This window comes from Schistocerca americana, chromosome 6 (genome assembly GCF_021461395.2).
Source record: "Schistocerca americana isolate TAMUIC-IGC-003095 chromosome 6, iqSchAmer2.1, whole genome shotgun sequence".
Classification (NCBI taxonomy): Eukaryota; Metazoa; Arthropoda; class Insecta; order Orthoptera; family Acrididae; genus Schistocerca; species Schistocerca americana.
Window position 1 is genome coordinate 322,748,588 of NC_060124.1, and position 17,776 is coordinate 322,766,363.

The 17,776-nt window shown below is 38.9% G+C and overlaps 1 protein-coding gene across 9 annotated transcripts in view; it reads right to left on the reverse strand.

Annotated features, from left to right (window-relative positions):
* LOC124619857 (mitochondrial ribonuclease P catalytic subunit) overlaps positions 1–17,776 on the reverse strand; it is a 134,356-nt gene that overhangs the window by 74,736 nt on the left and 41,844 nt on the right. For all 9 annotated transcript variants that reach the window (XR_006980148.1, XR_006980149.1, XR_006980147.1 and 6 more), the window contains exons 3-5: positions 17,280–17,468; positions 10,804–11,093; positions 7,429–7,678 (exon numbers count right to left, since the gene is read on the reverse strand). Coding sequence is in view for 4 of the 9 variants with exons in the window: in XM_047146472.1 (XP_047002428.1) it covers positions 7,429–7,678; positions 10,804–11,093; positions 17,280–17,468 (729 nt within the window). In the remaining 5 variants the exon portion in view is untranslated. The remainder of the gene's footprint in view (positions 1–7,428; positions 7,679–10,803; positions 11,094–17,279; positions 17,469–17,776) is intronic.

The following is a 17,776-nucleotide window of genomic DNA, read 5'->3' on the forward strand; positions in this document are numbered from 1 at the left end:
GGCTACAAGACTGGACACGTCCTTTCGTCATAAAAGATATCATATAAATCGATCAGCTATATCACATTACTATGCATTACTGCATAGCATTTTTGGTCGTGGTGCTGGATGAAAAGTGAATGTGCAGGAAAAAAAATAAGCGCAAGTCATGAACCAGTCAGTCACATTATGAACACCCTTACTACAAGAATCATGGTGTTTTCACTAGAGCTACAATAGTTTTTAAAAAAAGAGCTGTTAAGTTTATTGACAGTGGTAAAAATTTCAATTATTCTTGTTTTTGCTTAGTAAGTTAATTCGCTGCCTAATTTGTGTGCTCGTAACCAAGCCTTTGAAATGGATATGATTCAGTGGCTCTACGCTCATAGGAAATTTTTATCTACATTTATATCAAGTTCATAACTAATACTCAAATAAAATAACTTTGTATTTGTCGGATAACAGTGGCAGAGGGTGGCAGTGTTGCCAGAGGTGCCTGCTGTGCTTGAGAATGCTCTACATGTACCTACAGTACATGCAACAAAGCAAACAAGTGGCACTCGATAACTAACTATGGTTCACTGGCTCGAACCACTTGACTCACTGAAATATCAAGCACAAAGTTACTTTAATTGAAGTATGTAAATTGTCCACACTATTATTCCTCCTGTATGACCTAACATGTAGAAAGTTAGTTTTGAAAGGATTAAGCAACTTCTGGAGCTGTTGAAAATTCCTCTCCATGCATTTTTTTCACATTAGGCAAAAAATCATGTGAATATGAGCATTTAGACATTAATTTGATGTTTTTCTCCAAGGAATAATCAATCATTTAATACAATGCGGACAGCTGACAGTGTCATGACACAAAATAATGTGACAAATTCAGCCACTTGTGGCAAAAAAATTATTTTATACCATTCAGTAATAACTGGTCTCGGATTCTCTACAACAATGGTAGTGACACGTCAAATGAAATCAAAGAAACATGCTATCATTATTTGAAAGTTCCGTCTTTTTTTTTTTTTCCATCTTGGTAAACACAAACTGTTGATTACTGATTAGTTTTTGGCTTTTACAAATACACTGGTGTGTAAAACTTGGATGAAAGTAGCTTTCACATAATGTTTCACTGCTAAGCAACACAATTCAATGAAAGTTGGACTGTACATAAAAATAGCTGTTCATTGTAGTAGAGAAGGTAACTGAAAGAATATGCAATGACATGAACAGAAATGAAGCTTTAATTCAAAGACAATAATTACACTGAAGTCATCATGATTTATGATGGCTCTCGGAACATTACAAATGATAGGACACGGTTCTTAGTAGGGTGCGTCATCACAGTCGGCAATGGATGCTCTGCAATGTGCTCCCTTGGTGGCCACAAGTTGGTAAGGAGTCCTTATGCTAGGGCATCCACTGGCGCACTTGACAACTGTTGGATGGTTGTTGATGCATACGGACACCCTGCAATACGTCTCCCCAATGAATCTCCACATGCTCAATGGTATTTAAGTCAGTGGAACAAGCAGGCAAGTCCATTCACCAAATATCATCTTATCCAAGAGCTTCTCCATCTGCGCTGTTCAGTGTGGTCATACACAGCCATTCATAAAAGTGAAGTCAGGACCAAATGCTCCTATGAAAAGGTGCACATGGGGAAAGTGTATAGTGTCACAATAACATTGACGGGTGAATGTACCATGTTTAAAGATTTGGATGTCAATACATCCGTGCAACATAATGTATCTCCACACCGTAATACCTGGACCACCAAAAGTGGTCATGTTCGGCAATGCTGGATGTACTCTCATATGGTGAGATGTAGAAACATGTAATGCAGCCAGGAACATTGTGAAATATGATCACTTTGGTAGTTTGGGTCTTGTGGGGTGGGAAGGCATGTCACATGGGTTTACTGACCTCCAAATCTTTGAACATGGTACACTCAGTCAACGATACTGTGACACTGCACTCCTTTCCAATGTGCATCTTTTCATGGGTTCATTTGGCTCTGGCTTCAATTTTGTGTCTCACAATGTGTGACTACATTGAACAGTACAGGTGAAAAACTCTCCACATACGAAGATATTCGGCGAATGCATTGGCCTGCCCGTGCAGGGTGTATACACGGACAAGGAAAAAAAAATTCCCAGATCGCATGGTTAAAAATACATTTTCTCCAAGGCGAAAATACATTTTTCCATGTTAAGTGACAGTATACTTTCCATCAGAACTGTAAAACTAATCAATCCTTTGAATGGATATAGTTTTATACAGCAGCGTAGAATTTCCCAGCACTTTAGAAAACAAAACTCAGGGGGAAAAAAAACGTTTTGGGAAGATCTTTGATGTGCAGCAACATGTAAGCTGCATATTTTCGTATTATGAAAGTATAAATTCGAATTCCACCAACAGGAAAAGTTAATGGTTTTAGTTAATATACATAGTGTTGCTACAAGAAATGCAAAGCTTTCGTATATAATAATTTTCTTGAAGATTAATAAGCTACAAGACAAGCTAAGCTTTCACATACAATGTTGATCTGTTTAGCGTATGTTACACTTTAAGATAGATCACACAAATACACCAGTAAAATTTTTAATAGCGACATAAATCTCTGATCTTCTGGGCTCAAAATTCTTCTAAATGGCTGGTCATCAAAGAGTTGATTTTTAAATGACAGCAAACGCTCTGCGACATAAGAAACTCATCGTATATTCTCACACGTAGTTCATCTTGCGTAAAAGGAAATTTACTTTGAAAATAACGCTTTTCGAACCACAATTTGCAATATTTTCCCACAACCTGTTAGAAAGAGATTCATTTCAGCAGTTGCCAGAGAGCGCCAGATAAGAGGCGTCACCGCGCTTGCGCAGCTACGGTGACGTAGGAAGCCCGTGTGTTTGTACGTGTAAAACATTAAAAGATATTACTTACATTATGTCGTAAAAGAAACAAGACATCAGAGGATACTCCAAGAGCATCGGGATTTCGTGAACCATACTAAAATGCATAATTCACCTTAAAGTGCACATTTGTATGCCCAATTACGTAGGCCTCGACCTGATATTAAGCTTTTCAGTGTGGTTTTCGGAATGCAAATTTTCTTGGACTACCAGTGCTGCATTATTCCATGTTTGGTTCGTTATTATGGCATAATGTCATACATGCTAGAAGATGAAAACGTGCACTTGAAATGCAGCGAACAGTTGAAACTAGCCATTAATGTGGAATTAAACACTTCGTTTCAAATAAATTTACTGCCTCAGCAGAAAAGTTATAAAAGCCAAATTTCTTTAGCAAGCCGGCAAAAATAACTTTATTGTTCTGCAAGATGATTAATGCTTGACGGTCAGAAAGGTAGAAATAAAATAAAATCTGAAACTAGTAACATATTTCAGACTTCCATAATTATGTGAATGTATTTTAATTCACATGATAGCTCACAGCTGCAGAAATCTGCCTTGTTTTCATTTGTCACATGGAGACTAACCCCCCCCCCCTTCCCCCCACCTCACACACACCCACCAACTAGAACTCAGACTGCTCTGCACAGCACAACATTTAAAAGAAAAAAAAGTTAATTTTGTAGCGCACATCTTTCTGAAGAGTCTGACATGTAAAACATACATCTTTGAATTTTTGCGAATATGTAAGACATGTTATTTGGTCTTAAGTGTGCCGAAGTATAGTGCTATGCCTCTTCAGACAACGTTCTTATACCGCATGTCACTGTATTTTGCTCTGTGGAACTCAAACATGTATATTTTGCAATGGATGCCTCTCCTGCTCCCAGTCGGCTGGTTTGACATCCTGCCCCCCCCCCCCCCCTCCCCCCTGCCCCTGCCCCTTTAAAAAATAAATAAATAAATAAATCACAATTAATACTGGATGGGATTATTTGTAGCCGGGAGAACAAGAACTCTTCAGAAAATGTGGACTCTCTATTGCCTATTAGCTAATAACTTGCTCTTCTGTGTGACATAAAATTAAAAACCAGTAAAGACAAGAGATAGGCAACACAGTACACATTTCTCCAATCCTAAGGTCCTAGCGATTTTTCTCTCTAATTTTGCTACAGGTTTACATGCCATGCCTTCCTTTCTGCGAATGAACTATTGCCTCATCAAAGTTTGTCAAAATGTTTTGCTACATGAAAAATCGAAATGTCACTGTCTAATACTGAAAAAAGCTGTTAATTCAAATAGTATCTAAGACTGGTGTGGTTTCTTGATATGATTACATCTATTTTGTCACTGTGTGCTGGATAAAACAAAATAGGCCTTCGTAATATTGCAGCAATTGTAACACACACCAAAAAAGCAACACTGTTTTGGCAATAATGATCATTTTTATAGTACGACAGAATATAATTCACGAAGTACCAATACAAAATACCTATTTCGTCTACTACAATCAAAAAGCTTTATGTTAGGAAATAGTTCCACAGTTCATTCATATGCTCCAGTTTCTCATGCACGAGACTGAAAAGTAGTAGAATGAAATTTTTGTATAAATTTGGAATCTTCATATTCTTCCATAATTTGTGTGATGTCCCCGTTTCTTCTCCTTCCTCATTCTAACAAACAACCTTGTCATCACTAATTCTGTAACTATTCCTACCACTGTCAAAACTAATTCTCTGCTTAACTTTACTAGCCCTGCCACAATCACCGGTTTAGTTATCCAACGATTATTCTCCGGTTAGGCGTTATGTGTTCGTACAATGCGTTTTCTGTGCTACTCCCAGAATGGAAGTTAAGCAGTTGCTAGCCGGGGACTGGCCCCATCTACTGTAGTGATCTGGCCAAAAATTTCCTGTCAAAATTTCACTTTCTTGGATATGCCGAGAAGATAATACGTAATCTTTCTTACCTGTTATTCCTGATCGTCATGTATTTCCACTCTGGTAATCTGAATCTATCAATTTCGCTATTAATTATAACAATGCTGAACATCTGCAAACTAAATCAACCACAATAAACAAGCAGCAGTTGGCATTCACTGGTTCAACTTTATTCCGCTCAGCTCGTATAGCTCCGTCCCATTTTGTCTGCAGGAAAGTTCATTTCTAGATGTGACGATGATTCCCCCGACAGAGACATCATGTATACTATGCACACATTCAATAATCAACTTATAATTCATTCAGAAATCATCTTAGAATGTGTTCAAAAATGTCCAAAAACCAGCAGGGGTGCATTTCAAAATCATACGAATAATCGATAGACCAATGTGCGCTGGATGCCAGGTGCTTTGTGAAAAAAGGTTTTTTTCCTCAAGAATATGATTTTGCCCCCTCGCCCTGAAACTGCTGCCCGGTTCAGATACCCCAATTTGTTCCCCCCCCCCCCCCCCCCCCCCCCCTCCACCATATCCAGGACTGATGCGCACACATGAATCTAGCAGCTTGGGCACGTCAGTAAAAATTTTTTGGTTACCATGTGACAGGTTGCTGCTACTGCTGCTTACACAGCCAAAAGCCACGCTTCTGTAGACAGAAGCAGGAGAAGGTATTACTCATACATGACTCAACTGCATGTGTGCATGACCGCTCATAACTCCTTAAATGAATCTAATGCAAACACTTGTGACGGCACTCTCATCGGAGTCAAATTTGTTGTTATGAAGCATTGCATAGTTCCTAAAGCCTTGACACATTTTGCTGTTGGCAAACACTTGTATGAGCACTGTGTTTTGTTGTTGTATATGGCACATTTCCTTTGCAATTTATGTTTTATTTTCATTTTTTTCCTCATTCACGTTTTATTGTTGCAGTATGATTCTGCAGTAGCGGGATACAGTAATATGCTTTGTTAGAGTATCGATTCTTACCTGTCAATATTACAAAAATTTAACTGAAAACTAAAACAACAAAAAATTCCAGGAATTCTAAAAAATTCCCGGGTTTTTCCAGATTTTCTCCCGGATGAAAAAATGCCCGGGCTTTTTGCACATCTCCCGGGTGTCCTGGGTCGAATACACCCTGCCATCTCAACTTAGATCTCGTCGAACCCGTGTGAAATGCATTGGGAGATGTATTGCAGCAGGTCCACATGAATCAATGACCATCCAACAGTTTCCAACTGTGCTGGTGGAGGAATGGAACCCTGTAGCACAAGAACTCCTAACTAACCTTTTGGCCACTATGGTCACATGTCGCAAAGCGTGCTTTGCCTTCATTGGTGATCACACCCCCAATTAAGAATCATGTCCCATTGTAATGTCCAAGGGACCAACACGAATCTTGGTGACTTCAGTGTAATTATTGTCTATGAATTAAACTGTCATTTCCGTTCATCTCACTGTGTATTTCTTTCAATTACCTTCTGTGCTATACTGTAGCAGTTCTTTCTATGTATGGCCCCAGTTTCATCAAGCTAGTTGGCAGTGGCACATGATGTGAAAGTTAATTTCATCTGTAAGTTCTGGACACCAGTGTATATTCGAGTTACATCTCCTGTTGTGATCTTTCACATTTCCTTAGTCGAATTTCTTGAGCCTTATTTACACGAATTGACACAAGCTCATTTCTGAGCTTTAGTCAAATTGTGTGGGCTCCAATAGGAATAGATCTTTTCCAAAGCTAACTACTGATGCAACACAGCATGTACTGCAATCTTCGATATGCCTAAGGGTGCTTCTATCTCACATGAAGTCAAACGTCAGTCCCTTTCGATCATGTTACACACAGCATCAATGCTTTTTGGCACAACAATCAATTTTGGTTGACCTTAACAAAATTAATCATCGCTCAAAGCATGACCGCAATGATATTCTACAAAGGAATTATAAACAGTATTTTCTGAAGGTGACTCAGTACCAGGAGTTGAACAAAACAATTTGAAGCATTGTTATTGAGTTAGACTTTCATGAAAACCATAAATAATCATTGAATGAAAACTGTTACATGAAAATTCAGTTTTTTCACAACACAGTTTCTTTTATTACTAACTGCAAGCACACCACTATGCCAGTTCCTGAGCTGCCATTATTTTAACAATAACGAATAACAAATTCTGATTGATTGAGGGGGATTATGGCAGTAAATGGCGAGATCACCAGTCCTTGTGATTTAAAAGTTACTTGCATAAGATAGAGGGTCTGTTAAAAGTGGGTGGATCCCGTCTAAGGGGTTAAACTATAAAGTGAGAAAGTTAAAACACACACAGTAGAAGGCATAAAAGGGTTGGCCAAATCTAATAACTGGTAAAACAGAGGGATAAAAGAGCGATCTTTGCATGGAGCAGTGGTCATGGGTCCCAGAGCTCGCACGGTCTAGCGGTGATGCTGCTGCTGCTGCTGCTGATGATGATGATGACAGTGACAACAAGTCAATTCCAATACTTCACTAAGTCTTTATATGAACAGCACAGATGTGGTTCTTATTTTCTGCACAGTATGTAAATTTATATTTTTACAACTGGCATTTATGACACTTACCAGCTTGGCATGACTGCTACTAGAAGAAGAGCCACTAGCAAATGCCACATTCAGGCCATCTATTACTACATCCCAAGTTCTGTTCTTCTTTAACATGTCTTGAAAGTGAACAACCTCTTTAGGTGATGTCTTAAGAAATACATCATCCGATAGTAAAACCCGGTCCAACATTGCCACCTGTAACTGCTTATATTCAGTTGGTGTGGGAAGCTGTGGTGTCAACTGATTGTTACATGTCTGGCAAATGCCCCTAAAGAAAGATGTCTTCTTTTAGTAATCCCTTTACTCTACAAACAAGTTTAAGACCAAACTGTTTACATTACATAGTTCTCACAATATATTCAAGGTGTAATGGGTATAAGTGCAGATATTTCTGTTGGTGACTGAGGATGGCGTACTGAGCAACATTATATCAGCATTTGCATCATTTGCAGGCAGATAATTATAGCTATTACAAGTCATATGCTTTTAGGTTAGGGGAAGTACATCCAAGTACATGTCACAAGAGCAAGCCATTAGTGCTTATTTTCCCCTGGGCAGCAGGTCATATGTTAAAGTGTGGATGCAAAATGGTTAGTCTATACTGGCAGGCATAGTCCACTTGGTGGAGCACTTACAACCATGCAGAAAACATCGGTTCAATTATGTGATGTGCTTGTTGTAAGACTGTTTGACACACAGAAAAATCAACCAACACACTGACGTGTGTGTATATATTAAGGTACCATATACAAAAATATCTGCATATACCCATTAATCCCTATATAAATATGTCTAATTTAGCTAAATAAATAATACTTTGCCTACCTAACACAACTTGCTACATTAAAAAACTACGAGAGTATTATGAAAAGTTCTTAGCCTTGAAGTGAAATAATATGTTTTCTGCAATCAATTTTTTTCAGTATTGTCCCCTTTCCAGTCAAAGCACCATACCACATTTTTCTGTGAGTCGATCCCATCTCTGACACATCTATAAAATATCCAGCTACATCTGCCATAACCTCCTCACACCACTCAAGATGTTTTACAGCCATAATTTCAATAGCCGTGAAAATATGTGGAATGCTACTGGAGCAAATGTGAGGAAAAGAGTGGATGTTCCAGTAATTCATATTTCTAATACTATAGTTTTCCTATCACCAATGATGTTGTGTGGGCAGGTGCATTGTTTTAATGAAATACTGAGTTTTCTTTTGTTGTTCAAGACTCTCTTCATGTATATGAGTGGTTCAGGAGACTTGGGTAGTAATAAACAGTGAGAGGTTTATACTTTGGAAGATAGTCAACAAGAAGAATTCAAAGAAGACACTAGCCACAACATTGCCAGCAGATGAAATCAACATTGTCTTTTCTGAAGCACGATCTTCAGTTATCACTCAGTGCTTTGATGAAGTTTCATTTCTAGCATTAATTCACATCTCAAGAAAGGAAGGAAGGATAATTGGGTTTTAGATCTCATCAACATTGAGATCATTAAAGATGGAGCACAAACTTGGATGGTGTCAAAGATGGGGAAGGAAATCAGTTGTGCCCTTTCAAAGGAAGCATCCCTACATTTACCTGGAGTGATTTACGGAAATCAAGGAAAATTGAAATCTGGATGGCCGAAAGCAGGTATGAACTGTTGTCTGCCCAAATGAGAATAATTCACATCTCATTCACAGTAACAAATCAGCACACAAAATCAACTGAATTATTTTCAAAATATTTCAAACGTTTCTGAGAAATTTGTTTACGCATTTGCCTTCGGACAGCAGTAGACACACCCACCTGTCTTGCACAAAGCTTTCCCATAGTTAATTCTTGCTGTATGCCTTTAATATTTGCCCTTAAATCCAGGTTTGTGGATTCCATATTGGTGCATTTCACAATATTTTCATGGGTGGGAGCAATTTTGGGACATCCTCTGCAAGCAACATCTTCAGGAAAGTACTGCCACATTTGAATTCACCTGTCTCTTCACTACTGAGAACCGGGCATATTCTAAGCCTTCTCTACTTTTGCTGAATTTTTGTTGGCGATAAAACACCCAAAACACAGAATTTTATCATGGCTTGGTATTCCCATTTATCCAACTGATCCAAACAAGACCTCTAAAAAGAGAGAGAAAGAGAGACAGAGAGAGAGAGAGAGAGAGAGAGAGAGAGAGAGAGACGTACAAGCAAAACTATTACATGAGTCAAATTGACACTGGCTTATGCTATTGCTCTGTGTCAAGCTGAGAACTTCTCACACAGACCTCATTTAGCCAGAACTGAATGTCAAAAATATGAAAATAGAAATCAAATATTTCCTACTGAAATATCAAGCAGGAAGGTTGGAAAATTTCAAGTTGTACACGATCACCAAAAGGCAAGGCCTTAATGTAAGATGTGGCTCATAACGGAAATTTGCCAATGGAATGTAATAAAATTAGTTTTTATTATTTAAAGTTATTTTAAAAAAGTTGTTGAAATTTTGTTACAGAGAAGCTTGTCAGTAAGATGCAGACAAAGCAGAATTAATAGACAAATTATTACAGTATGGTGCATATACGGATGCAGGCATGAGGGCTGAGGGAGAGACAGGGAGTGGGGGAAGGGAAAGGTATGTGCAATGACAAGAGGAAATTAACACACCACATATTAGACAAAAATGGGGGTAGAGGATGTGTTTTAGTGTGAGGAAATTTATCATATGACATTTCAGACAAAAGTATTCTGTCTTTTTCTGCCAATGACAACCATGTGTGATGCATAAAGAGCTCTGTACATCAATTTTTCAAGAGAAAGTCTGAAGTAAAAAACTGACTTTCCACATGCACACTTCCCAGAATTTCCAATTGACATGAAAAAGCAACTGACACATGTGATAGAGAACTAAGAAGTCAAGACAGACAGAGAACAAAATGACACTATCTCAGGATAGTCTGCCTCTTCTGCACTGAATACAGGCCATTTTTGAAAGAGAAGAATTAATTTAAATATAAAGAAGGCAAAAAGCAAAAACATCGGATCATAAAAATTGTGGGTGTGGGTTGTAAAGAGGAAGCAATGGAAAAAGATCTACACTGGCAGCTTGGTGAAATGTTGACAATAGGAGTCATGACTCCAAGGAAGGAGTATGCATGATGGAGAAGTGATAGAGGCAAGGAATTTATTTATTTATTGCTTCCCAAAAACCTGCCCTCCTGTTTGTCTCACTTCTTAAGCTAGGAGAATTCAGAAGACATCTACTTGGAAGAGCCATTTCTGTTTTTATGAGCTTTCGATGGGAGGATGTATCCCCAGAAACCAAGAACCAGAATTCCTGGTAAAATCTATTAGGGCTAGCCACCTGGACACACACAGTCTCCCCCCCCCCCCCCCCCCCAAATATCAATAACTTCTTTACCTCTTGTTTACAGTTGTAAAATTTGCTTGAAATCCTCTGTCAGCTTCCAGCTTCTCAGACAAAGCACACACTACTTCGTCAGTAGGCTTTTCTCCATGGGTTGCAATAAATTGTAACAGTTCTTCTGGATCACTGTGCTGCAGCCAAGCCAAATAGGCCTCAGGACCCGGTCGTCTATCATCCCGTTCAAATATTTCCTCCATGACTGAGTGGGCAAGTTCATTATTTCCATTACGAAATGCAGCAACAGCCAAGGAAGTGTAAACAGCAGATTTAGGATGGTGGGTCAGCTGTAACATGCATAGTTTCATTAGTACTAATTAGCTCTCAGCCATTCTGCGAACAGTCAAAATAGTCACTATAAGAATATATTTTCCATAGCACATCATATGAACACTTATCAAAATGAGTCAAACAATTATGAAATTTACTATGGTCAACATTACAATAAAATTATTCTGTAACAATGATAAGACTATATGCTATTATTCACATGGACCTGAAATACAGCTGGAACCAAGTGCTGTTTAATGTAAAATTTCACTATAAAATGTGTGTAGCAAGATAACTTATAGTGAAATTTAGCATTACTTACATTAAACAAAATGTGTGTAACAAGATATCACCTCCCCCCCCCATGAACCATGGACCTTGCCGTTGGTGGGGAGGCTTGCGTGCCTCAACCATACAGATAGCCGTACCATAGGTGCAACCACAACGGAGGGGTATCTGTTGAGAGGCCAGACAAATGTGTGGTTCCTGAAGAGGGGCAGCAGCCTTTTCAGTAGTTGCAGGGGCAACAGTCTGGATGATTGACTGATCTGGCCTTGTAACACTAACCAAAATGGCCTTGCTGTTCTGGTACTGCGAACAGTTGAAAGCAAGGGGAAACTACAGCCGTAATTTTTTCCCAAGGGCATGCAACTTTACTGTATGATTAAATGATGATGGCGTCCTAAAATAGTCCCGCATTCGGATCTCCGGGCGGGGACTACTCAGGAGGACGTCGTTACCAGGAGAAAGAAAACTGGCATTCTATGGATCGGAGCGTGGAATGTCAGATCCCTTAATCGGGCAGGTAGGTTAGAAAATTTAAACAGGGAAATGGATAGGTGTGGTCTTCAGTCCTGAGACTGGTTTGATGCAGCTTTCCATGCTAATCTATCCAGTGCAAGCTCCTTCATCTCCCAGTACCTACTGCAACCTACATCCTTCTGAATCTGCTTAGTGTATTCATCTCTTGGTCTCCCTCTATGCTTTTTACCCTCCACGCTGCCCTCCAATGCTAAATTTGTGATCTCTTGATGCCTCAGGACATGTCCTACCAACCGATCCCTTCTTCTAGTCAAGTTGTGCCACAAACTTCTCTTCTCCACGATCCTATTCAATACCCACCTAATCTTCAACATTCTTCTGTAGCACCACATTTCGAAAGCTTCTATTCTCTTCTTGTCCAAACTATTTATCATCCATGTTTCACTTCCATACATGGCTACACTCCATACAAATACTTTCAGAAACGACTTCCTGACACTTAAATCTATACTCGATGTTAACAAATTTCTCTTCTTCAGAAACGATTTCCTTGCCATTGCCAGTCTACATTTTATATCCTCTCTACTTCGACCATCATCAGTTATTTTGCTCCCCAAATAGCAAAACTCCTTTACTACTTTAAGTGTCTCATGTCCTAATCTAATTCCCTCAGCATCACCTGACTAGGTGACAGGTGAATACAGGGTTATAAATACAAAATCAAATAGGGGTAATGCAGGAGTAGGTTTAATAATGAATAAAAAAATAGGAGTATGGGTAAGCTACTACAAACAGCATAGCGAACGCATTATTGTGGCCAAGATAGACACAAAGCCCACGCCTACTACAGTAGTACAAGTTTATATGCCAACTAGCTCTGCAGATGACGAAGAAATTGATGAAATGTATGATGAGATAAAAGAAATTATTCAGGTAGTGAAGGGAAACGAAAATTTAATAGTCATGGGTGACTGGAATTCGAGATTAGGAAAAGGGAGAGGAGGAAACATAGTAGGTGAATATGGATTGGGGCTAAGAAATGAAAGAGGAAGCCGCCTGGTAGAATTTTGCGCAGAGCATAACTTAATCATAGCTAACACTTGGTTCAAGAATCATGACAGAAGGTTGTATACATGGAAGGAAGAAGCCTGGAGATACTGACAGGTATCCGATAGATTATATAATGGTAAGACAGAGATTTAGGAACCAGGTTTTAAATTGTAAGACATTTCCAGGGGCAGATGTGGACTCTCACCACAATCTATTGGTTATGAACTATAGATTAAAACTGAAGAAACTGCAAAAAGATGGGAATTTAAGGAGCTGGGACCTGGATAAACTGAAAGAACCAGAGGTTGTACAGAGTTTCAGGGAGGGCATAAGGGAACAATTGACAGGAATAGGGGAAAGAAATACAGTAGAAGAAGAATGGGTAGCTTTGAGGGATGAAATAGTGAAGGCAGCAGAGGATCAAATAGGTAAAAAGATGAGTGCTAGTAGAAACCCTTGAGTGACAGAAGAAATACTGAATTTAATTGATGAAAGGAGAAAATATAAAAATGAAGCAAACAAAAAGGAATACAAACGTCTCAAAAATGATATCGACAGGAAGTGCAAAATGGCTAAGCAGGAATGGCTAGAGGACAAAAACGGATGTAGAGGCTTATCTCATTAGGGTACAGGAAAATTAAAGAAACCTTTGGAGAAAGGAGAACCACTTGCATGAATATCAAGAGCTTTGATGGAAACCCAGTTCTAAGCAAAGAAGGGAAAGCAGAAAGGTAGGAGTATATAGAGGGTCTATACAAGGGCGATGTACTTGAGGACAATATTATGGAAATGGAAGAGGATGTAGATGAAGATGAAATGGGAGATACGATACTGCGTGAAGAGTTTGACAGAGCACTGAAAGACCTGAGTCGAAACAAGGCCCCCGGAGTAGACAACATTCCATTAGACCTACTGAAGCCTTGGGAGAGCCAGTCCTAACAAAACTCTACCATCTGGTGAGCAAGATGTATGAGACAAGCGAACTACCCTCAGACTTCAAGAAGAATATAATAATTCCAATCCCAAAGAAAGCAGGTGTTGACAGATGTGAAAATTAACGAACTATCAGTTTAATAAGTCACAGCTACAAAATACTAATGCGAATTCTTTACAGACAAATGGAAAAACTGATAGAAGCTGACCTCGGGGAAGATCAATTTGGATTCTATAGAAATGTTGGAACACGTGAAGCTGTACTGACCTTATGCCTTACCTTAGAAGAAAGATTAAGGAAGGCAAACCTACGTTTCTAGCATTTGTAGACTTAGAGAAAGCTTTTGACAATGTTGATTGGAATACTCTCTTTCAAATTCTGAAGGTGACAGGGGTAAAACACAGGGAGCGAAAGGCTATTTATAATTTGTACAGAAAGCAGATGGCAGTTATAAGAGTCGAGGGGTATGAAAGGGAAGCAGTGGTTGGGAAGGGAGTGAGACAGGGTTGTAGCCTATCCTCGATGCTATTCAATCTGTATATTGAGCAAGCAATAAAGGAAACAAAAGAAAAGTTCAGAGTAGGTATTAAAATCCATGGAGAAGAAATAAAAACTTTGAGGTTCGCCGATGACATTGTAATTCTGTCAGAGACAGCAAAGGACTTGGAAGAGCAGTTGAACGGAATGGACAGTGTCTTGAAAGGAGGGTATAAGATGAACATCAACAAAAGCAAAACGAGGATAATGGAACGTAGTCAAATTAAGTCAGGTGATGCTGAGGAAATTAGATTAGGAAATTAAACACTTAAAGTAGTGAAGGAGTTCTGCTATTTGGGGAGCAAAATAACTGATGATGGTCGAAGTAGAGAGGATATAAAATGTAGACTGGCAATGGCAAGGAAAGCGTTTCTGAAGAAGAGAAATGTGTTAACATAGAGTATTGATTTAAGTGTCAGGAAGTCGTTTCTGAAAGTATTTGTATGGAGTGTAGCTATGTACGGAAGTGAAATGTGGACGATAAATAGTTTAGACAAGAAGAGAATAGAAGCTTTCGAAATGTGGTGCTACAGAAGAATGCTGAAGATTAGATGGGTAGATCACATAACTAATGAGGAGGTATTGAATAGAATTGGGGAGAAGAGGTCGAAACTGTTTTAGACAAGGTTCTACTAGAGGGGGTCTGTTGATTATTGTCAGTGGGTTGTGTGACAAAGAAATGTTTTCTTTGTAGAGAACAGCAAAGGTATGTTTCCTTTGTAGAGAAAACTTAAAAGAAAGAAGGATCGATACAATTTCAGCATGTCTGAACTTAGATTTTAAGCTAAAGGTGAGGCCTTCAGAGAGTTCCTCTGGAGTCAGAGTTTTGGCAAAAAAGCTGACTGCAGTGTTACGGGACGCAAGTTCAGGAGCAGTGTACTTCATGGAGGATGGAGAAAACTTTTGTTGATATGGTAGCTAAAATATGTCAGCCAGGCATGGTCGGGGAGCTATGAGGAGTTAACGGGGGAGGGCGGAGAGAGGGGCGGGAGTTGGAGCAGAATGAAAGGCTCTTTCTTGCCTATAGGTAACACTACATTGACAAAGGACAGGAGTAGCTGGGACAGTTTCCTTAGATGGTGCTGGGAATACTGTTCTAACTGTTGAGGGGCATGAGTTTCTATTCCAATGATAGCATTCAAGAAGTAATAGTCAAAAAGTACAAGGAGTTTGTAGTAGGAGTAGAGGCTGCCAAGTACATTTTTAGTTTGAATTGTGGGATTATGAAGGACTAGGCTGGGCTGATGAGAGACTGATGGAAATGGAAAAGATGAAGATTTTTGCGGTAGGACTGATGAGAGACCGAAAGCCAATTTTATGGTAAGCCCTTTGGGAGGTATACCATGTGCCAGACAAAATTTCAGAAAAAGGATGTTGTTCGCAGTTTTTCTAGGGCAAAGGAAAGTTTCCTGAACTGGTGGAGGTAGAATGAGCAGGGATTTATGTCTCCCTGGTTGGGAGACAAAAGGAGTGACTAAGAGATAGTTAAAAATGTTGAAAATAAGAAGGTGAAAATGTATGGCCAAAGCCTTATAACGAAAATAAATGATAGATACTCCATAGAGACCTATGTGGGAAATTGAAAGGAAGATCAGAAAATGTTTTTTTAAAAAAGCAGGAAGTAGTAGACACACTCATACATGGATATGGTCAATCACAAACTGACACGCGCGACGGTAAATAAATATGTGCAGTCATACAATCTGATGGTAAATAAGCATGTGCAATCACCTAACAGTCAAGTTGGGCAACCCAAGTCACTAGTGTAGAATGTATTAAAAACAACAATGCAATTACATGTTCGAAAAGGGCCCATCGCCGTATCCAGGGAGCTGTACTACAGCACTTACTGCATGGTGGGCCATTACAACAGTATTCTTGAGTGGTATACGACAATTTGTTTTTACCACAAGTCATCAATGAAAGCAGAAAAAAAACCCAAAAAATCACATTATTCTTTGTCAACATCCACACAGCTTGCCAAATAACTAATTATTTGACAGAGAAAAATATCAAATTCATGTGTAATTTCCTGTATTCATCTGTTTTTTCGCCTGACAGATTTTTTGTTTTCCTTTATGTCACACCAGAAACAAGTAAACAGTGAGTTTCACCCCTTCAGGAGGTACTAAAATTCTTCCAAAACAAAATTTTTGTTGTATCAACATCAGAGTGATCAGCCCACATTCTACTACCTCAGTTGTAGTACTCTTTCACTTAGATTTAAGGTTAGTAACCTACCACAATTTTTAATCAGTAGGTACAACATTTAGAATCCTTCATAATCATGTTTTTACTACAATTCTGATGTGAACCTTATATACACGTGTGTGTGTGTGTGTGTGTGTGTGTGTGTGTGTGTGTGTGTGTGGACATACACTCCTTCCACTTCAGTTAAAATGAACATACCACTGTTTCACGACTTGATCCCAATACAAAATATTACGGCACTTTGGACACCAGCCTATAAGAATGTAGTAAGAGAGTATGGGAGGGGATATGGAAGGTGGTAAGATAATTTTCTTAAAGTCACTTTGTTCAGTCAATCATATATGAGCATCCATAGAAATTTATCTGGAGGTGTGGTGTGTGGTGGCCAGGGAGGGAGGGGGGAGGGGGGGGGATGGGTCCAAGACTCTAAAATAAATTGCCCTTTTTTATGTAATGAATTGGTCAGCTTACAGACACATTATGCCACAAAAACTACAATAATGTAATACTACTAAATGAGAGGTTCGGCAGAATCACAGGAAACTATTTTTAGAAGTCTATCAGAATTCTGTAAGGGATAAAAGCTGTGTACCCCAGAGTCTAAAGAGACAAGTGCCCCCTCTTGCACCTCATGCAGATGCCTAAACCAGTCATGTTCATTTAAAAACTATATTTTATATACTGCAGAATAAAAAGGTGGATCACTTACCTTAATCATATCCAGTAGTTCAAAAGCATCTTGCCACCTCGAAGTACGTGAAAGTGCCATTGCAGCACTTTCAGATGTAGCAGCATCTAACAGAGGATACTGTTTTCTCAAGTTGTCATATCGTGACAACATTTCCTTTTCTTCATAACTTCCTCCACAAGCATGCCAAAGCTTGAAGAAAGCACTTAACTGCAACAATACGAATATTTGAAAAAGAACTGACAGAAGGTATTTATTGTTTCATAATCACGTTTTTCTCAGTATGATGTATTGATGACTGTTGATTTAGATGATACTGTACGAGAATACAAATACCATCACCAGTAACTGTTTTCAAATCTGAACATTTTTAATGCATCACAAATTGCTTTGGTGCCTGTGTACAGGTTTAAAACTGGATTTTGTAGTTCATCCACATTAGCTTTTCACCACTACAACCCGTACAGCATTAAGTACGAAAGAAAACACCTATGGCTTCAGCTGTTATGGAAATTAGA